Source organism: Aethalodelphis obliquidens, unplaced genomic scaffold (assembly GCF_003676395.1).
Source record: "Aethalodelphis obliquidens isolate GAN/ISIS:26980383/991018 unplaced genomic scaffold, ASM367639v1 scaffold11, whole genome shotgun sequence".
Lineage (NCBI taxonomy): Eukaryota > Metazoa > Chordata > Mammalia > Artiodactyla > Delphinidae > Aethalodelphis > Aethalodelphis obliquidens.
This window is the reverse complement of record NW_020837955.1, coordinates 33,803,025-33,825,363: the sequence shown is the minus strand read 5'-3', so window position 1 is coordinate 33,825,363 and position 22,339 is coordinate 33,803,025. Positions and strand designations below refer to the sequence as shown.

The window sequence follows — 22,339 nt, the reverse complement described above, 5'->3', positions numbered from 1 at the left end:
CTATTCGAGACTTCCAGAACATTCCCAAGAGGAAGTCATCCTTCTTGTGTTCTCCAACATTTTAGGATGCTAATATTGGAACCTGAATAGATCCTAGGCCCCAGGAAGCCCAGCTTTGGAGCCTTAAAAGAAACATTGTTGCATTAAAAGAAACATTTCAGTAAGGAAAATGCAATTAAAATTAATTCTGATCCTTATTTGCATTTTTCAAAGAGCATTAAAGATGACAGAATTCATTACCTACAGTAATATGTCTTAAAATTCCTTTCCTCTCATATTTTTAAACATTTTATTGTATTATTTTTAATTAAAAAATGTGGTACTGAAATCTGGGATAAATGTTTTGTTTTAGAACAGTTTTCGATTTACAGAAAAGGTGCAATAATACTGAGAGTTACCATATACTCCCTACCCGATTTCTTCTATTATTAACATTTTACATCAGTATAGTACATTTGTGGGACTTTTCTAGTGGTCCAGTGGCTAAGACTCCATGCTCCCAATGCAGGGGGCCCAGGTTTGATCTCTGGTCAGTGAACTAGATCCTACATGCTGCAACTAAAAAGATCCCACATGCCGCAACTAAGACCCGGTGCAAGCCAAATGAATAAATAATATTAAAAAAAAAAGGTAGAGTACATTTGTCACAACTATGGAGCCAATGTTGATACATTAGTAACTGAAGTTTATATATTATCCAGATTTCCTTAATTTTTACCTAATGAGTTTTTCTGTTTCAGGTTTCTATTTAGGATGTTTCCTTAGGATCCTCTTGGCTGTGACAGTTTCTCAGACTTTCCTTGTTTTTGATCACCTTGACAGTTTTGAGGAGTAGTGGCCAGGTTATTTTATAAACTGTCTTTCAGTTAGGAGTTGTCTGATGTTTTTCTCACGGTAAGACTGCGTTTTGGGCTTCTCTGGTGGCGCAGTGGTTGAGAGTCCACCTGCCGATGCAGGGGACATGGGTTCGTGCCCCGGTCCGGGAAGATCCCACATGCCGCGGAGCAGCTGGGCCCGTGAGCCATGGCTGCTGAGCCTGCGCGTCCGGAGCCTCCGCAGCGGGAGAGGCTACAACAGTGAGAGGCCCGTGTACCGCAAAAAAAGAAAAAAAGACTGGGTTTTGCATTTAGCAGGAGGAAGACCACAGTGGTCAAGTGCAGTTCTCATCTCATCGTATGACACCTTGATCACCTGGCTGAGGTTGTGTTTGTTGGGTTTCTCTCCTGTAAAGTCACTCCCTCTCTCCTTTTTCTATACTGTTCTTCTTGGATAGAAGTCACTATGCACAGCTGACACTTAAGGAGTGGAGGCTTATGTGCTCCACTCTCTTGAGGGCAAAGTATCTATATAAATTATGTGGAATTCTTCTCCACGGGAAATTTCTCTATTTGCTCAATTTATTTATTCAGTCATGTATTTATGTTGGCACAGACTCCCTTGTATTTTTGTAAACTCTCTCTCTCATTCATCTGGCACAGGTTCTCATATCTCTCTCCATTCTCCTTAGAAATAACTCTTTCTGTTACCTTCATCTTCTCTCCTCTTTCCTTTTTTCCCCCATTAGCCTTTTTTCCCACCCCTCTATTTATCCCTCTGTCTCTCATCTAAGCCCCTTCCTACTTGAATATCCTACCCAACTTCTCCAGCTGTCCTCCTGACTGATTACTTCCTGTCCCGAATACAGGATGTGGAAAACAGGGGGAAGGAAACGGGGAAACGCTCATTAGTCATCATCAGAATAGTTTAGCAGTTGAGGGGGCAGAAAGAGGCTGTGAATATTTCAAGCATCGATTATTTTATCCGTCTTGCATATACGTGGAAATGATTTCTAGAGAGCTTGTGTCAGGGATGGTGCTAAGAACGATACACATAGTATCTCACTCAACCTCACAACCACCTCATCGTGCTTATTCCACAGTTGATAAAACTGAGGCTCAGAGAGATTACTTGCCGAATGTCAAGTAAAATGGCAAAGCTGTGGTTTGAAGCCACAACTAACTCCAAAACTGGCGTGCTCATAGCAATAACTGAGATGTATTCATAATCCTAGCTCCTTAGGAAATGTAACATGCCCCTAGTTCTAAAAATACCAATGTGGAGTATGGTAACTTGTTCATAGTCTCAGAGAGTCTCAAAGCTCTCATGAGGCTTTCGCTAGACCTGTCTGAATTTTTATAGTTACACCTTACACAGTCTTGCCCTTTTCCTCCATTGAGTTGTACCTTGGTTTTCACTTCCTGCAAAGCGAAGACTCCATAGTGTTTCATTCTTTTTTCTCTGTGAGTTAATATGGAGAAAACTGTTAAGTTCTCTGTATTAGTTTTCTCTTGCTATGTAACAGGTTACCACCAGAAGTGGCTTAAAACAACACCCATTTATTAGTTCCCAGTTCTGTAGATTTGTGTGGCTGGGTCTGTGTTCAGGGTCTTGCCAGGCTGCATTCCTTTCTGGAGGCTCTGGGGAAGAATCTGTTTCCAAGCTCATCCAAGTTGTTGATAGAATTCAGTTCCTTGCAGTTATAGGACTGAGGCCTCCATTCACTGGTTGGCTTTTGGCTGGGGGACTGCTCTCAGCTCCTAGAGGCTGCCCGCAGTTTTTCGCTCTGTGGCTCCCTCCATATACTTTCTCATGCTTTGAATCTCTTACTTCCTCTGCCTCTGACCTCTACACCCAGATTTAAAGGGCTCATGTGATTGGTTAGGCCCACCCAGATGATGTCCCCTTCCCTTTTTTGGGGGGGATGTGGGATCTTAGTTCCTCAACCAGGTGGAGTCTTAACCACTGGACCACCAGGGAAGCCCCAATCTCCCCTTCTTAAAGTCAACTGTGACATATAACGAACCTACTCACAGAAGAAATACACCATACACTGTAAACCATCACATTTACAGTCCCAGACATTAAATACACCATCACATTTACAGTCCCAGACATTAAACAGACATTAAACACCACTGAGAAGGAGTCTTGGAAGTCTGTCTACCACAGTCTCCATTCCTTCATTTATTCACACATCTCATACTTATGGAATGCCTGCCCTGTGCTGGGCATAGTTCCAGGAGTTGGAGATACAGCAGTGAACAAGATGAACTTGGCCTCTTAAAGCTTACCATCTAGTATGTTAAGACAGACAGTAACCAAGGAAACAAAGAAAACTCCCAGTTAGTGCTGGCTGCTCCTCTGAGAATTAAAACAGGCTGGTCTTTAGATTAGATTGGGTGGTCAGGAAAGGGTTCTCTGAGGAGGGACTATTTTAGCTGCTCCCTGAGAAGAGAGCACAATGAAAAGGTCCATGTGAAGACAGTCTAACATCCACAAACCCAGGATGAAAGCCCACACGTTCTAGGGTTCCTTCTAATCATGTTTAACACATTTCACAGAGAAGCCCCATTTCAAACCACATCCAAACCCACTACGCACAGTATCTTACTCATTCTGCTTCCTTGGCTGTAGTTGGTTTGTGTAGCTTTGGGCATAATCTCCTCAATCCCCAAGCAGGAACTGGGCTTCATGGCGTGCCAACAACGGCACGTGTGAGCACGTGTGCCAATTCCCACAAACAAGCCCCTCTTTCTTCTTCCCTCAGCCTTCTTCTAGAGGCAAGCAGAATATTAATTGAAGGTTCCTGAGTGTAAGATGCATTTTACCCAATAAATAACAGTATATTGCCAGGACATGTTTCTGCTAAAAAGTATACTCAACTGAATTTGCATTCCAAGTTCCTGCTTTAAATGTGCAGAACCCAAAGGCTCAGTGAGAACTGTCTGGCACAAGCACAGTGTACCCCACGTTTGCCTTTGGTACCCCACTGCCTAAAAGCTTTCCAACCCCGGTTAGACACTTTCATGGTTAGGAATTCAAGGCTGTGAGGTTTTGGACCTAGTCTGTTACGGTGCAGCTGGAACCACCAAGGTGCTTGAGTGTGACCATGAGCCAGGCACTGTCCAGACACAAAGATTAATGGTCCCAATCATTACCTTCAAAGGACTTCCAGGGTCATAGAGGAGACCAACATGCAGACGGGCAATTATAATATAGGAGGCTTGCTTTAACCAATTGTCATTTCTTCGACGAAGATTTATCGAGTGCTTACTCTGTGCAGGGCACTCTTACTGGTGCTGCAGATATAGCATTCGAACAAAACAGACAAATCCCTGCCCTCATCAAGCTTATATTCTAGAGGAGTAGACAATAAAGAAAGAAACTCATAAAATATATCAGGGATCAAATGATGATAAAGAAATAAATGCTATGGAGGAAAATAAAGAAGAGAAGCATGCTAGAAAGTACTGTATGGGAAGAAGGGAGGTTATTATTACTTTAAAGAGGTGAGGGAAGACAGCACTGAAAAGGTGACACTGGCGTCACAAGGGAAAGGAAGGGATTGTGTAGGGCCTTGTAGGCCATTATAAGGACTGACTTTCACAGGGTGATCTGGGGGCCACAAGAGGGTCTTCATTAGGAGACTGACATGATCACTTCACTTTTGTGTTAAAAGGATCCCCTTCCTTGCTAAGTGGAGAAAAAAGAGAAGGGAGCCAGGTGAAAAGAGAAAGACAAGCTAGCAGGTTCTTATACACTCCAGATGAGAAATGATGGTGACTTGGATCAGCATGATAGCTGTGGAGGTAGCACATGCGGGATTTGTTGATGGGTTGACTGGACGTGGGGATATGACAGAAAAAGTGGAGTCGAGGATGTCTCCAACACTTTTGTGGCTTAAGCAACCAGAAGAAAGGGGTTGTAATGGTTCACTGGGGGACGATGGCAGGAGGCACAGGTTGGAGCCAGAAGAGACCCAGAGTCTGGTTTGGGACAGGCTGGGTGTACGTTGTGTGTCAAACATTTAATGGATGTGAGACGGGCTTTCAGGGGAGAGACCAAGTGCTGATGATACAATTTTGTAACTTATAAGCACAGATGTGATTTCTAAAGCTATGAGCTAGCGTGTTGGGTACCTTTGCCATAAACAAGCATTTCCACTGCATAACTAATTGGCCGTAAGACAATTTTGTTATGAAGGATATAATAACTGGTTGACAATTTGGTTTCAACTGGTTGAAATGTATTAGCATTTCTTCTGGTTAGTGATATCATGCATGTCTTTATCGAGCTGACAGATGAGGTCCCTCTTTTACTTTTCGTTATTTTATCTTTTAGGGCAAAATTGCCTAAGGCCAATTAGTTATGCGGCAAAAAACATTTGGAGCCAAAACGCTTGTGGCAAAGATGCCTATGGCAAAGATGCATACTGCGAAAGTACCTAGAAGCACGAGCTAGAACCAAGAGATGAAGGTAGTTAGAGGAGGGAAGAGGTCCAGCAGCTGAGCCCTGGAACTTTTCAACCTTAGAGGTCAGAGAGATAAGGAGCAGACAGAGAGGTAGGAAGAAAATCAGGAAAGGGTGATCCTGGAAGCCAAATGAAGACAGTGTCTCAAAGAGGATGCAGTGATCATCTGTGTGTGTGAGAGGAGATGGAATCCAACGTATTGGTAGGTAGGGGCTGGCTCTAGATAGGATAGTGGATGGAGAGTAACAGGAGGGAAGGCAGAGGGTCTGAGCACAGATGAAGATGGGTGGTAGATGGCAGAGTGCCAAAGTTCTCTAATTTTTCCACTGTTTTGGCCATCGGCTGAGAGTAGAGAAAGGACGCACTGGAGAATTAGAGAGGGGAAAAAGTATGAACTAGTCATCTGGGAGAGTGGGAGTGTGGCCCAGAGAAGTGGAGTAGGGTGGCTGAACAGCAACACAGTGCTTGTTGAGGCTGGTGGTCGTGAACTTAAAGTGAGACTTGTCGACATGGCTGTGCATTCTTCTCCAGTCACATTAGGCTCTAGGCAAGGAGTGGGTGGAGGGTTGGGTTGGCCAGGGTTTGGGGTAGAATAAAGGGAGAACTGAGCAAGAAAATAACTAAATGATGGAGTCTAAGTTGCGTCTGTAGGAAACAGAGAACAAGAGGGATGAGAGCAGCGAAAAGGAAGTACGGTTGATGAATGGATTGCAGGTCCCAGTCAGGCAGTAGGGTTGCTCAAGTTGGGATCTGATAGAATTAACCATAGGTGGTGGTGGCCAGAAAATAAGATGTTTGAAAACAAGATTTGGGAACTGAGACAGTTAGTGTGACAGTTAGTGTCTGGGTTAGGGGTCAGTAAACTATGGCCTGTGGGTTAAATTTGGCCTGCTGCCTGTTTTTATACAGCCTTGAGCTAAGAATGCTTTCTCACATTTTAAAATATATTTTAAAAAAAGGACTATTATCCTTTTAGTAAGAACAGTTGCTCCAATAATTGAAGACATTGCTTCCTGGCCTGCAAAGCCTAAAATAATTACTACCTGGCCCTTTATAGAAAAAGTGTGCTGACTCTTGGTCTAGACTCTAGGGTATCACCATGTGTGAGTGGCTGAGCTCAGGTAGAGGACACATAGTGAAGGCCAGGTGGCCAGGATCATTTACTGATACAAGGGTATAGAGCCGACGAATCATTACGATGGTGGTGTTGGAGAGAGTGACAGGGAGCCAGAACTAAGTGGCAAGGAATGAGGGAATGTGACCTGGGTTCTGAAGATGCCTGTAGAGGACTGCAGTGTGGAGGAATCACATGTGGCCTAGACTGATGGCATGAATGTCAAAACTCAGAATTTAAGGGAGGAGAGAGAAAGAGAGAGAGCACGCTCTGGAAGTAGCTAGTGGGAAGAGCTAGTCGGTCACTGGTTACCTCCAGGCACCAGTGGTTTGATGGAGGAACACAGCCACCCCTTGACAAGGTGGCAGGGGCAGCAGAGTGCTCAGGGCTGGCCCCAGTGATGGAGTTAACGGTGGCCTGAACAAAGAGCACAGGCAAAGGGGAAGTTGGGTAGGGCTCCCGCTGGCAGAAAAGGCTTTGCAGAGGAAGCCTTTGGGCTGAAGCTTGGAGTACTAGCAGGAGTTAGTCAGGTAACAATGGGGGAGGGGTTGGGGAGGGGCGGTATATATATGTGCAGGAAAGCATGGTATCTTTGAGCACTGACCTCAGAAAATCATGAGTGAACTTTGGCACAACTGGAGGTTCAGAATCAGTGCCATTAGGAGCTTTGGGTGAAGAACATTCTTGTTTCTTCTTTACTATTTGCATGCTGAGGCTTAGGGATATCGAGCACTCCGTGTAGATGGGGAGATGCTCTATGAATGAAGCGTGACACACATTGGCCTTTAAACTTGTTACCTCCCCATGTGTAAGGTAGGAAAATGTATTATATAAATATTTATGTAAGGATTTATTCATTTCTCTCTCCATTATTTTTTGAGAGTATCTTGTCTACCTGATGCCTTGCCAGGCATTGGGGATACAGTGGTGAACAACACAAATATGGTCCTTCCCCTCTCTGAACTTACAGTCTGCAAGTAATTACACGGAAGTATGGTCAGTGTTAAGAGAGGATGTTACTGGCGCTCAATGCCTTGGCACCTAAACTTATCTGGGGGCTAGGGAAGAATCCTGGCAGAAGTGACATGTATAGGTGATTGTTGCCAGAGCAAGGAATGGGCAGTGGTGAATTTCCAAGTGAAGTGATGGCATGCGCTGGGTTGGAGGTAGGAGAGGGCTGTTTCGGGCACTGAAAAGACACTGAGTGTGCTGAGAGATGGGCCTAGAGAAACGATGGGGGCCTGGACTGGAGTGGTGTCTCCGTTTCCACGTGGCTTCTTTTTTTTTTTTCAGCCTTGTGGGATCTTAGTTCCCTGACCGGGGACTGAACCCAGGCCCTGGGTGGTGAAAGCACGGAGTCCTAACCACTGTACTGCCAAGGAATTCCCTCCACGGAGCTTCCGACGAGTGTTCAAATCTTCCTCTCTCTAGACTGCAAAGTCTGAGAAGGCAGGAACCAAATCTGTCCTGTTCAACTGCTGTGTACCTACCTATCGGGTATTTACCTCCTCAGCCTGGCACATAGTAATGGTTTGTTGATAACATGACGTAGTTTGTTGAACGAATGTATAAATATGAACCTTGGTTTACCCCTGAAATTTATTGTTCGTCATTATAAATACCTTCATTACAGCATTCTTGTAAACAAAACAATGAATGTGAAAGCATTTCAGTAAACTGTAAAACGTCATACTTGTTTTAAAACTGTAAGACATTATGTTGCAAATATGTATAATGTAGTACTTCAGTTGTGCCCTTAACAACTGTTTTTTTTTTTTTTTTGCGGTACGCGGGCCTCTCACTGTTGTGGCCTCTGTGGCCTCTCCCGTTGCGGAGCACAGGTTCTGGACGCGCAGCCCAGTGGCCATGGCTCACGGGGCCCTGCCGCTCCGCGGCACGTGGGATCTTCCCAGACCAGGCACGAACCCGTGTCCCCTGCATCGGCAGGCGGACTCTCAACCACTGCGCCACCAGGGAAGCCCAACAACTGTTTTTTTGAGAATCATATTTATTCCACTCAAGTCAGAAAAGCCCTCCAAAACACTGTATTAGAGAAATTATCCAGTCATATATAGTACAAAAGTAGCTTGATTAGGGAAAAAACCTTTATCACCCTGATTACTTCCGTTTGCCACTTCCTGAGTGACTTTTAGTATACTTAGGTTGCTAGTTTTCTACTGAGCATTAATCAACAGCAAGTATTTATGCTTTTCTCCAGGCCCAGAAAAGATCCTATCTTGACCCTCATTGTGTACTCATCTATCTCTGAGGGCCCAGGCAATCTCTGTGTCCCCAATTTTAAAATTTTACCTAGGTATGAAATAAGCTTGCTTATTTAAGTTACTTATTACAACCCTCCTCCCCATACTAGTCCGGGCGGTGACAGGTCACCACTATCTCCAGTGATGAGCATCGCTGGCCCTAATGATACCTGCTCAAAGCATCTGTGTTAAATGAATAAATTCGGCATTTTAACTCAGTCAAGCCAGGACATTCTCTAGGCGGATGGGACCTGAGAGTTAACTTTGTATGACTCCGCACAAGTCATGTTAAAAGAAGAATCTGTGCCTTCCCGCCAGACAGAAGCTCTGACCCAAATCTCACCTTTCCCACCCAGATTGTCGCTCGAAGAGTGAGGTGGCGGAGAACCGGCTCTCTAACATTTCCCCGCGGAGTCCCCAGGTGCAGCCAGAGAGCTAGGAAGACTTCGGCTGGCGCCACGTCAGCCGGCAGGCGTGCGGCCAACGCGCCTGCGCGCGAGGAGGGGCGGTGCGCAGGCGAAGGCCCGCCCCTACATCCGGGGCCTAGGCGGCGGCGGTGCCGCCGCGCGGGGGTCACGTGTCTCTTTCCTTTCCGTCTCTGGCCGGCTGGGCGCGGGCTACTGCTGGCGAGGCGCGTGGAGCCTTGCGCTGCTACCCCTTCGTCTCCTCTCCTAGCCCGGGCCCCTAAGGAGTTCGCTGACGCCGGGTGAGCTGAGCCTGCCGCCAAGATGCCGGCCTATTTCCAGAGGCCGGAAAATGCCCTCAAACGCGCCAACGGTGAGTAGGGGATCAGGGCGCGCCGGACTGGGGCGGCCCGAGGCCTCGGAAGTCGAGGCGCCCGGGCCAGCTTCTCGCTGCTTCGCCGCTCAGCTGCGGCTGCACAGGAGGCCGATGCGGCCTGCCTGCCGCCGACTCAGGCCGTGGTTGGGCATGGTGTCCCTTCTCACTCCAACCGACGGGGGGGGGGGTGGGAGGCGCGGAGCAGGGAACCGTCGCTCGAGGGCTCGTCCCTCCCGCCGCCTCCGCCGCCGGGTGAGTCTCGGGGCCGCGGCTCCCGAGACAGCCGTACCCGGGCCCGAGCTTCTCCCTCCCGCCCGCCTCCGCTTGGTCCTCCAGACCACGGGGCTTTCAGCTTCGGCCCCGCGCCCCCGGCCGCCATCTGGGAGTGCCGGGGAGGAGGAAACATGGCTCCCTCCCGGGGACAATGCACGCCAGAACCTCGGCTCCACCTCCCGCCGGGCCCGGAGCCGGGCAGTCCCACCTCCTGCCCTCCCGCAGACAGCTCGGCACCCCCCGAATCCAGCCCCGCGCTTTGCGGGGTCAGGGTCCACTTACCCTCTCCTCTGACCACTATCTCCGCTTCGGGGACTCTGACCCATTTAACCCGTTTCCTATTTGTTCTGGCATTGATTATTGGCAGCTCAGAAGCCTACTCCGAATCACAGGAAGTTGGAACAGAGTTAATACTGTAAGAGGGACTTCAAGTTCTCTCTCAAAGATAACGAAAGTGAGGCCTAGGGAGTCTGGTTTGCCCAAGGTCACTCTGGGAGTTAGTTGTTGAGCTAGGAGCCTAAAACCAAGGTCTCTTCCAGATCAGTCGAGTTTTTCACTACGGCGCTGCTACTTGCGATTTTTATTTACATATGTGTACTTATGGGAAAACTTATGGCGCTTCTGGGAAACCTTGTGCTTGTCCCGGTCTATTCAAGAGGCATTTATTACGTTGGCATTATGGGGGTGCAAATGTATTATACGTGCCTCTGGTCTTTAAACACTTTTTTATTTAGGGTTTGTAAGTGTTAAGGGCGTTCATTGCTCTTAGTTTCACCCTTCTTCCATCCAAACAAGTTTTGGATCTTATCCATGTTGTAGGTGGATATGCCGTGTCTGTTAAGCTTTTATGCTTGTGAAGCTTATTTTGTTAGTTTGTTTGAAAATCCTCTTAGGAAAAGGTCAATTTCAGTCAGTACATACAATTGATACTACTGATAATCTGTCGGGACCAGAGGTCTGTCACATGCTTGTTATTTTAACTAGAAGTAAGAATTTCGGGGAGAAGTAACAGTCTGTGAAATAGGATAGTGCCATATTCTGTGGAATAGAGTAATTGTTTTAAAAACAATTGAAACTACAACTTTGACCTGATCACCCATTTTAATTCTCCATCTAATAGTCAGAACAGGCAAGAAGTTTACAGATGTTGATTAATTTATAGGAAAGAAAATAGATTGAGATGGAAATTTAACCCTACAAAATGAGCTAGCAAAGTTAGGGAAAAAATTTTTTTTTGATGTTTTGAAACTTAGAGAATTATATTGTGGCATACCAAATGACTTGGGTGAAATGACTGCTGTAATTGCTTCTGCAGATCTGTTTTACAGTCCTTTGAATGCTTGACCAACAGACATTTTTCCCCCATGTTAATTGGCTAAAGCACTGTAATCTCAATGGCCTAAATATTACACATTTGATGTGTTCAGGCCTTGTTTCCTTTGCTCCTCCCTTCTGAATCTTTTTATGAACTTAATATGTCAGTAATTTTTTTAAATTAGAAGGGATATATGATATGTAACATCTTAAATCTTTTCTCACAATTTCTAAGTTGAAATAGATTTGATTCATGGAGGGCAATATGGGGAAAATGTCAGAAATTAAAGTAGGCAAGATGAGAAAGGGACACTGAGATGGAGGTGGAAACTTGAATTTTGTTAATGTAGTTTTTCAAAAAGGCCCCTTTAAACTGTAGGATGAGCGTAGGTAGAGATGCCTTACCTCTCAAGTAGTAATTTCTGTACCTTTCGTCTTGTGAACAGAGAGATCCTGTCTTAGTGTCAAAGAGCAGAATGTGGATGGCAAATGACACTGCTTACAAAACTTTAAATAGGATGATCAAAGCACATTTTATTTTAATGGAAATAATCTCATTTATCTATAACATTGGTAATCTCAATCACATCTGGACCTCATCCATTATGTTATCCTAATAAAACATGAATAAATTTAAGTGTAGAATAGTTTATCAGAGCAATATTTTTGGAAACAATTGGAAAACAATCATCCAGGAAAATGAGAACTTGGCCCAGCAGTTACAGGCAAGAAATTCATTCCCCAGAATCATTTGGAAAAAGCCCTTTTCTGGTTTATATTGTTAAGTAGTGCCAAATCAGTTGCTTCTGACCCTGTAACAGCTTTTTAACTTACACTCTACAACCAATGACTTAAAAATGAAGTTGTTAATAAACCTACAAATTGTGTAACATTATATCTTATCTACTTGGTCCGGTGCACAAATAAACTAGTAAAATTGAAGGGTTGACCTAAAGTTTTTCTTTATAGGTAGACACATAATTTCAGTCATGGTGTCTTAAAGGTAAACTCAGAATGCCCACCCTCCTAGTAATAGTTGGTAATTCCAGATTTTAATTTTTATTTCAAAAATATCAGTCTGGAAATGAACATTTCTGTAAATTTTGCAGTAGAGGTTTTAGTGTGTGATAGTTTTTTCCAGCCTCAAAAACTTTTTTTCCCCTTAATTAGATGATTCAGAGGATCATCTAAACTATATCCTCAGATATCAGTTGGGATAAAGACAGGAACTCACCATCATGGATTATCATGAGAAACTTCTTTCCATTTCAGTGTTTTCTTTTAAAAACATCCTTGCCTGGTATCCATGTTTTCCTTTTTTTCTTGGTGGTGGTGATGGTCCTATGAAAAATTATTTTTTAATGCATTTGCTTTGGCTTTTATGAAACTATTGTTTCAGAGTTTGAAAGTATTGAATTTGGAATCCTAAATTTTGATTGACTGTTGAGGAAATGAAAAGTACTTTTAGTTGTATCACTGAACAAGACTTTGTTTTTTTTAAATGACATTAAGATACCACACGAATTTAAAAATAAGATATTGGGAAAGTGAATTATTTTTTGACAGTTTAATATTTTGTCACCACATCATGCTGGTGACTCTTTATGCCTATTCTGTATTGCGTTGACGGTGTTTATATATGGTAGTATGGGATTTAAATCCTCAGCATAAGTTTGGGAATTGGATATAATAGGTTATAATAGGTCATTTTGGTGTGCTGCTGTGATATTCTTAATGTAAAGGATAAATTTAAAAACATTTACTCCCCAATTTTTGGCTGATAGAAACTGTGTATGTCAGTTTTGAAAAGCATTTAAAGTACTGTTGGATTTTAAAATAATCTGTGCATGCTCCAGGAAGAAGATGGGTAGGTTCTCCCCTTAAAATAGAAAAGGCTTATTTCAACAAAGTATCTAGTTGTATTACATCTTTGTTTAATTTTGTAGGATTTATTTGGGGGGAGGTAATAAAATTGACTCAACTGAAAATGGCCTTTCTGTCATATTGGCAGGTTTGATATTGAGACTGTTGAAGTATTGAAGAAGGGGTTTATATTCATTTGCCTGTAAGGAATATGATTTGATATAATATGGGATGATGTAGGATATTGTGTTAAAGATACTAAGTTCAGTATGTTTTGTGATTTATCCTGTGCAAGCTTTTTAATATACTAGAGTTGGAATATTGTTTGTAGTTTTCCGGGAGGAAGGAATGTTTAGAAACAGCATTCCTGAAAGATGTGATAATTGGAAGAAGAAATAACAGAGTTACTCACTAAATCTGTAGATCTAGTAAATCCTCCAAATAAGAGACATTTTTACCTATGTTTGCCTAGCACAGTTAACGTTAGATAATGTTATACATTGTTAGGTTAACACTTAAAAGAATTTCTTGTCAAGGATTTTTTTTTTCCCTTAGGAGGAAAGTAAACAATGATTTTAAAAAACAGATGTTTTAAGTTTTTTATAGTGTAAACTAGTGTTTAGTTCTGCCAAATTATTTTTCAAATGTTCAGTGGAGAGATTTTTCTGTGTGTGAAATTTGCCAGTTACTGAGTTTTAAGTTGAACATAACCAGAAAAATACCACCCCCTAGTCTATTAAGTGTACAAAAGAAAATAAGATGAGAAAAAATATAAATTTTAACCTTGGTCAGAAATAATGTGTTAGAGGAGACTTTGCTTTTGATTGAGTTTCAAAACGAGCAACATACCTAAGATTGGAACTGATTTTGAAATATTGCCATGTACATGCCTTCACGTTTAGGTGGTGAATTTTAAAAGAGTATACATTTCTTTGCTCTACGTTCTATTTTTTTTCCCAATTAAAAAATAAACTTAATTTTAGAAATTTGAGATTTACAGAATTATCATATAGTACAGAGGGATCCCATATACACCACACACAGATTCTCCTATTAATGAATATCTTACATCTGTGTGGTATATTTTTCACAATTAATGAATCAATGCTGTTACATTGTTATTAAGGAAAGTCCATACTTTGTTCATATTTCCTCAGCTTTTCCTAATGTCCCTTTTGTATTCCAGGATCCCATCTAGGATACCACATTACATTTAGTTGTCTCCTTAGGCTCCTCTTGGTTGTGACAGTTTCTTAGGTTTGTTGATGGCCTTGACGGTTTTGAGCAGTATTGGTCAGGTATTTTCTCTCTCAGCTGGGATTTGTCTCAATATGTTTCTCATGTTTAGACTGGGATAAATAAGTGGAGTGATATTCTGTGCTCATGGATTGGAAGAGTAAATACTGTTGTCAGTTTTTCCAAACTTGTTATATAGATTCATTGAGATCCCAGTGAGCTTTCTATTTTTTTTTTAACTTATTTATTTTATTTATTTGGCTGGGTCTTAGTTGCGGCATGTGGGATCTTTCCTTGCAGCATGTGGACTTCTCTCTCATTGTGGTGCGTGGGCTGCAGAGCGTGCAGCCTCAGTAGTTGCAGCGCTTGGGTTTAGTTGCCCTGTGGCGTGTGGGATCTTAGTTCCTGAACCAGGGATCAAACCCACGTCTCCTGCATTGGAAGGCAGATTCTTAACCACGGGGCCACGAGGGAAGTCCCCATGAGCTGTTCTGTAGGTATCTACAAGCTAATTCTGAAGTTTATGTGGAAAGGCAAAAGGTGTTGTATAGCCAACACAATACTGAAGAACAAAGTTGGAGTACTCACCCTACTTGATTTGAAGACTTTTCTATATGGCTACAGTAATCAAGACAGTGAGGTATTGGCAAAAGACTAGACAGATCAATAGAGAATGATAACTATAGAGCCCAGAAATAGACCCACACAGTCAATAGATTGTAAAGGAAAAAAGTCAATCTAATTTGTTTTTTCTGCCTCAAGTCTTAACATAAACTAACAAAAATTTTATCAGCCAGATCACTGTGACCGAAGTTATGCTTGATTTTTCTGCATGTACAAGGGGGAGATTGTTTTCCCTCATGACTTGAATTTCTGGAACTTTAAAATAACTTAGAAAGATATAATTGGTACAGAGGAATTGAGTGAAATCTAGTTTTACCTGTAGGTCATATTTGAGATAGTATTAAATTTTCATTGTTTTACCTTGGATAATTTTGGCATAGCTTTAGAAGTCAAAAATAAATTTGAGCCATCATCAAAAAATCTAGAAACAATAAATGCTGGAGAGGGTGTGGAGTAAAGGGAACCCTCTGCACTGCTGGTGGGAATGTGAATTGGTTCAGCCACTATGGAGAACAGTATGGAGGTTCCTTAAAAAACTACAAATAGAACTACCATATGACCCAGCAATCCCACTACTGGACATATACCCTGAGAAAACCATAATTCAAAAAGAGTCATGTACCAAAATGTTCATTGCAGCTCTATTTACAATAGCCCGGAGATGGAAACAACCTAAGTGCCCATCATCGGCTGAATGGATAAAGAAGATGTGGCACATATATACAATGGAATATTACTCAGCCATAAAAAGAAACAAAATTGAGCTATTTGTAATGAGAGGGATGGACCTAGAGTCTGTCATACAGAGTGAAGTAAGTCAGAAAGAGAAAGACAAATACCGTATGCTAACACATATATATGGAATTTAAGAAGGAAAAAAAAATGTCATGAAGAACCTAGGGGTAAGACAGGAATAAAGACAGACCTACTAGAGAATGGACTTGAGGATATGGGGAGGGGGAAGGGTAAGCTGTGACAAAGCGGGAGAGAGGCATGGACATATATACACTACCAAACGTAAAATAGATAGCTAGTGGGAAGCAGCTGCGTAGCACAGGGAGATCAACTTGGTGCTTTGTGACCACCTAGAGGGGTGGGATAGGGAGGGTGGGAGGGAGGGAGACGCAAGAGGGAAGAGATAGGGGAACATATGTGTATGTATAACTGATTCACTTTGTTATAAAGCAGAAACTAACACACCATTGTAAAGCAATTATACTCCAATAAAGATGTAAAAAATAAATAAATAAAATAAATTTGACCTCAAAAGAGATGGTAATAGGTTCAGAAATTAAAACAGCCAAATTAAAAAGCAAGATTTAGGCATTTATATAGTATACATGACTGATTTTAATTCTCCTGAATTACTTTTCCAGAATTTCTTGAAGTTGGCAAAAAGCAGCCTGCTTTGGACGTTCTTTACGATGTTATGAAAAGTAAGAAACATAGAACATGGCAAAAGATACACGAGCCAATTATGTTGAAATACTTGGAACTTTGTGTGGATCTTCGCAAGAGCCACTTGGCTAAAGAAGGCTTATATCAGTATAAGAACATTTGTCAACAGGTATGAACAGCTGGGTTTTTATGTTTTACTAAGTGCTTTTAGTAATTTTCAGAGGAGTTTGCCTCTGAAAGTTATTATGTTTTATATCATAAAGTTTGCTTTTAAAATATTTTATGGTTTGTTGGGGAAAGTTTTATTTATTTGTTTTGTCTAGGTGAACATCAAATCTCTGGAGGATGTTGTTAGGGCATACTTGAAATTGGCAGAGGAGAAAACTGAAGCTGCTAAAGAAGAATCCCAGCAGATGGTCTTAGACATAGAAGATCTGGATAATATTCAGACTCCTGAGAGGTGTGTGGGTTAAATTGCTAAGTAAATTTTTCTCACTGTTTTTCTTTACATGTGTCTCCATCATACCCATTTGAAGTAGGTGTTTGCTAGAAAGAATGCTTATCTTTGAAGTTTTAAATGTGTGGTAACCTTAAGAAGTCATGTACTATTCAAAGTTCATAAAGGTGGAAAATTACAACCATCAGATAGGAGGGTGTATACTAATTTAAATGGCTGTAATACAGGTTGGGAATCCAAATACTTTGACACTAAGTGATAGCTTTACAGTGTGTCCAGAGTTGTAGTAAAAATTTAAACTATTTTATAATGATCAATTTTGGTTTTGGTTTTATAATCATATGGCAAAGTAGGAAACCATGTCTAAAATTGTTTTCAATGTTTTTAAATATTTTTGTAGTGTTCTCCTAAGTGCTGTAAGTGGTGAAGACACTCAGGATCGTACTGACAGATTACTTTTAACTCCATGGGTTAAATTCCTGTGGGAATCATACAGACAGTGTTTGGACCTTCTTCGAAACAATTCTAGAGTAGAGCGTCTCTACCATGATATTGCCCAACAAGGTAAAACAAGAACTGATTTGAAAGTTGACTTAAGGATAGGTTTTGCAAAAGATTAACTGTTAAAGTTAACCTCCTTTTCTCTGTAGTACTTATTTTACATAGTTTTTATTGTTGTAGATGATTAGCATTCATTTGAATATTATATAAATGATTATAAGAAATTTGTTTCATTAATCAAGGTATTTCTCTATATTCCACTGATGTCTGAAACACCTTTTAAAGTCATTTTGGAATTTTCCAAGTGACTGAAAAGATAAACTTAACTTTTTGATTGCTTTCTGGCAAACTTGAGTTCTACTTTTGACTCTACAACATATTCTTTGGCAAGCTACTTAACCATGTACTGGGTTTCTGGAGTCTTTTTAAGGTCCAGAAGACTTACATGATTCTATGAAAAACTATATATTTTTCCTTTCTTAAACAGTGTTACTGAATATAGAACTAAACCTTGATGACTCAGGATCATCATAAAAAGTATCTAGTAGTTAATACTGCATGCACTTTTAATCTGAAGAACTGTGTTAAGTCTGTTTTCCTAATCTTGTCTTTTTGCCTTACTGTCAATGCAGCCTTTTAACTGTAAGTGACTTGAGAGTGGCTCTTGGCTTTTTCTTACTTTGGCCTTAGGCACAGGCAGGTGTTGCCATTCTTTTTAATATGGGGCTGATTGGCTGATCTGTTTTGTTATGGCTAGCATATGTGAATTTTCATTTAACACAAGCTAGGGCTTTTTGATAACAGTTGAGATAAATATTAACTTGTAGTTAAACTGCATCCTTTGAAATAGAAATACTCTTTTTTAGGGGAAGGACAAAAGTTATTTTAGTATAGCTTTTTTTTTTTTTTTTTGTGGCGGTGTGCGGGCCTCTCACTGTTGTGGCCTCTCCCATTGCGGAGCACAGGCTCCGGACGCACAGCCTCAGCGGCCATGGCTCACGGGCCCAGCCGCTCCATGGCATGTGGGATCTTCCTGGACCGGGGCACGAACCCGTGTCCCCTGCATCGGCAGGCAGACTCTCAACCACTGCGCCACCAGGGAAGCCCAGTATTGCATTTTTGACAGTAGAAAATGACTATGTATTTTAATGGTGGAGCAAGTACTTCATTTGCACATCTGTGTACACAGTAGAAATTAGGTTACCACACACCCCCAATTTGTATTATTTAGTTTTAATTAGTGCAAAAGCTTGTTTTCTAGTAACTTAGATAGGAAAGTTCATTGTATTTCAGACCAGAATTTTTTTGCTCTTTTAGGGTTTGAAGTGTTTGAAAGGTGAGTCCCTCCTAGACCTAAATTTGAATCGCTTCCTTTTGTAAACTCTCCCAGAACCGTATTTTAGTCCTAGACCAGGACTGATGACTATGTCCAAAAGGTGGTCAGGGCACATGAAGTGAGTTATGACTCTGATCACTTCTAAAGACTGATGGTGAGTTTGGTAAATCTTGATAAAATAACTGACCTTAGTATATGAAATAAAACCTATTCAAATACTTAAGTTGATGGTGGAAAGTACCTAATATATTTTACACTTATGCTTATAGCTTTCAAATTCTGCCTCCAATATACCCGTAAGGCTGAATTCCGTAAGCTGTGTGACAATTTGAGAATGCACTTGTCTCAGATTCAACGCCACCATAACCAAAGTACAGCAATCAATCTTAATAATCCAGAGAGCCAGTCCATGCATTTGGAAACCAGGCTCGTTCAGTTGGACAGTGCTATCAGCATGGAATTGTGGCAGGTATGTTGTGAACTGTTAGCTTTTCTTTGTAGTAATAACAGCCCATATTACCTTTTTTTTCTTAATGAGTATCTGCATCTTGATAATCTGTTGGTTAATTTCAATAGATAGGTGACAAATTTAAGGTTGTCTAATGGAGTAGGAAGAGTTCTGGACAGGAAGTCTCAGATATTTTGGTTCTTGATGCCTGCTGTCAGTTCTGAGCCAAATCATGTAATCTTTTTCAGACCTCAGTGCTCAAAGTGTGGCTTAATGCTTGGAGGATATGTATTACAAAATTTTTTAAAGAAGTTTCATGGTAGTTTTGTGTCTGTTTACTCTGATTAAAAAAAAGTCTAAGTTCATCTTTCCATCTTATTTTTGTAGTAATTTTATTGTATTTTATAAAAGTATTGGTGGCAACAGGTTAGAAATGACAAAGATGAACTTGTCCTTTACCGCAGAGAGCTACAGAAGCACTGCACTAGATTATCTCCTAGATGTTTCAGTGCTGCCCTGACTTAGTAAGCAATGCACAGTGAATATCATACACTGGAGATCCCAGTGGTGTTGGGAATCTTGTCCTCAGCATGGCCTTTTTACTCTAAGAATTCTGCAACGACATTTTCACATGAATTGTTTTTATATATTTGATTCCCCCACCAAATCTAATTGAAATTGCAGAGGAAGAAACTAAAAATCGGTAGTTTTTCAGCCAAGTGGAAATGTGATTTCCCGCTCTCTCCCCATATTTTCCTTTTCTGTAGGGTACACCCTTGGAATACTGTCTGATGAACTAAAGAGGAAAAAAAGTTCAATAGAAGACAAGTAAACACGCTTAGTATAGGAAAAATAGATAAGTAAAAGGGAGAAAATATCCATTATCTTTATCACTCAAATAACCTCTATATTGTGTTTTATATCCTTTGAGATTAAAATATATATTCCCTCAAGTGGTGTGATAATATGCATATTTTTAAAAAAAGTTTGGGCAATCTACTTTAAGCAGTTTAAGGATTTAGTGTTTTTGTAATTGTGATGTTTTTCTGAAACATATCAGATATTGAATTATAGACGAATAAAGAGAACCACACATGAAGGCATTTTATTGGCCATTTTTATTCTTGTGTTCTGTATTTTAAGTTTCATAAAGAGATTTGAGTTAGATTTGTTTGTTTGTTTAGAATGCAATGACTGTAATTTGTACCACTAATTTTAGGAAGCATTCAAAGCTGTGGAAGATATTCATGGGCTATTCTCCTTGTCTAAAAAACCGCCCAAACCTCAGTTGATGGCAAATTATTATAACAAAGTCTCAACTGTGTTTTGGAAATCTGGAAATGCTCTTTTTCATGCATCTACACTCCATCGTCTTTATCATTTATCTAGAGAAATGAGAAAGAATCTTACACAAGAAGAGATGCAAAGGTAAGAGTCTTATTATCAGATAGTATTGAAATTATGAAAGAAATAACTTCTAAATGGCATGATAGTGTTTGATGAGGGTTTCTCAGCTTCTGCACTGTTGACATTTGGGGCTGGTTCATTCTTTGTTGTGGAGGGGACTGCATTCAGGATCTTCAGCAGCATCCCTGGTTTACCCACTGGGTGCCGGTAGCAGTCCTTCCAGTTGTAGCTACCAAAAATATCTTGACGTGGTTTTTCTTGGGCAGTATTCTTGGTCTTCAGTAGCTATCTTTTATCTGATAACTCTCCAACTGAGAAAATGGAATATTAGAAAAGTCAGTGTTAAGGTATGAGCTTTCTATCCGCGTATGGGTATTTAGAATCTAGGAACTAATTAGACAAAAGAAATGAGTATTTCTATCAAGTAACTTTTTCCCAACTATAAAACATTAACTGTATAGAATATTTGGTGTGTGTATTTTTATGTAGATAGATAGTCTATAACCTAACAATCTAAAGACCATTTTATTTTTTTAACATTACATATATACTTTTCTTTCAGTCATGTTTGGTTTTTATTGTACATTTCAGTTGGGCTTAGGCAACTCACATACCATATCTTATTGGTAGACCATGTTATTTTGGCCTCTAGTAGAAATATATACACCAGATTGTTTTTCTTTTAGCTTTTAAAGAAATACATGGAACCAAATAAATGAATTTTTCTAGTATGTATTTTTAAAAAATAACTCTTGAGGATAGTGTTCATTATGTCATTCACTGTCCTGTACGTAATTCATGTCTATTTGGGATAAGAAAAAACCTGATTTTCCTTTGTTGTTTCTATACTCTCCCATTAGAAAATACTGTAAGAGTACTGTCATAATCATTAAGCTGTCTTGCTCTATGTACGTTATTTTCCTTAATCCTCACAACAGCCTTGTGACTCAGAAAATGAAGTATTTTGCCTAAGGTTCCAGTCTTGGGAATCGTGAAGCTGAGATTCCAACTCTAGACTCTTGTGCTCCAGAGCACACAATCCTTAGTGTCCTACGGTCCTCTGAATTCAACCCGACTTTCCTTTTGTGTTTTAAGGAAGCTTTAGCTTTTGACCCCCACCTTCCATAATTATGTTCACTTATGGTCCTTGTAATTTTTTCCTCTTTCTTATTGTCATTTTTCCCTTCGTTTTAAAAGCTGCCTTAAATGTTTTTATAAGGAAGTATGGGGTACATGCAAATGTGTCTGTTCTGCCGTTTTACCCACAGTCTTTATAGCTAGAAGACATTGACGGTAGTAAGTGGGTGAATGAAGTTCTGCTTCTCCAAGTGTTCATTTTAGCATAGTCCATTTCTCTTTTAATTAATCCCATGCTTTGACGAATACTTATGAGTACAGTTTACCATGGTGGTGTACATATTCTATCAGTGGCATATTTTACTAGAGGATTAAAGAGAAGTGTCTTTCTGCTTATCAAGTAACATTTACATATTTAACAGATTGTAACTTTGTTCTCCAGAATGTCTACTAGAGTCCTTTTGGCCACTCTTTCCATCCCCATTACCCCTGAGCGTACTGATATTGCTCGACTTCTGGATATGGACGGCATTATAGTTGAAAAACAGCGTCGCCTTGCAACACTGCTAGGCCTGCAAGCCCCACCAACGCGAATTGGCCTTATTAACGATATGGTTGGTATAAGTTTTAGCATTCTTATGGCTTTGAACAGAAAGCTATATGGTCAGGTTTTATAATTTATGATTATTAAATGCTGGGAATTCTGATGCATGGACAAGTTTGAGAACCACTGGTGTAAGTCAACACTGTGTTCATTTGAGGTGTTTTGTCTTGAGTGAGCTGGGGTTAAATTTGATGTAGCAAACAAGACTTGGACTAGCTTCAAGGAATAATATGGGCCACTTGGTAAGAGAAGTGATGATGGGCAAGAATGTTCAGGGGCAAGAGAAAAAAATCAAGCTGATAGGTGTTAGAAATACGATAATGAGGCTAGGAAAGAATGTGAGTTAGATTAGGCCC

General features: G+C 40.8%; 1 protein-coding gene across 1 annotated transcript in view; it reads left to right on the top strand.

The window, feature by feature from the left end:
- The first annotated feature begins 9,258 nt into the window (after positions 1-9,258).
- Positions 9,259-22,339, top strand: part of EIF3A (eukaryotic translation initiation factor 3 subunit A) — a 33,566-nt gene continuing 20,485 nt past the window's right edge. Inside the window, exons 1-7 of the mRNA XM_027112728.1 lie at positions 9,259-9,442; positions 16,132-16,322; positions 16,477-16,613; positions 17,011-17,174; positions 18,717-18,916; positions 20,115-20,323; positions 21,822-21,993. Of these exons, the coding sequence (XP_026968529.1) occupies positions 9,394-9,442; positions 16,132-16,322; positions 16,477-16,613; positions 17,011-17,174; positions 18,717-18,916; positions 20,115-20,323; positions 21,822-21,993 (1,122 nt within the window). The 5' untranslated portion in view covers positions 9,259-9,393. The remainder of the gene's footprint in view (positions 9,443-16,131; positions 16,323-16,476; positions 16,614-17,010; positions 17,175-18,716; positions 18,917-20,114; positions 20,324-21,821; positions 21,994-22,339) is intronic.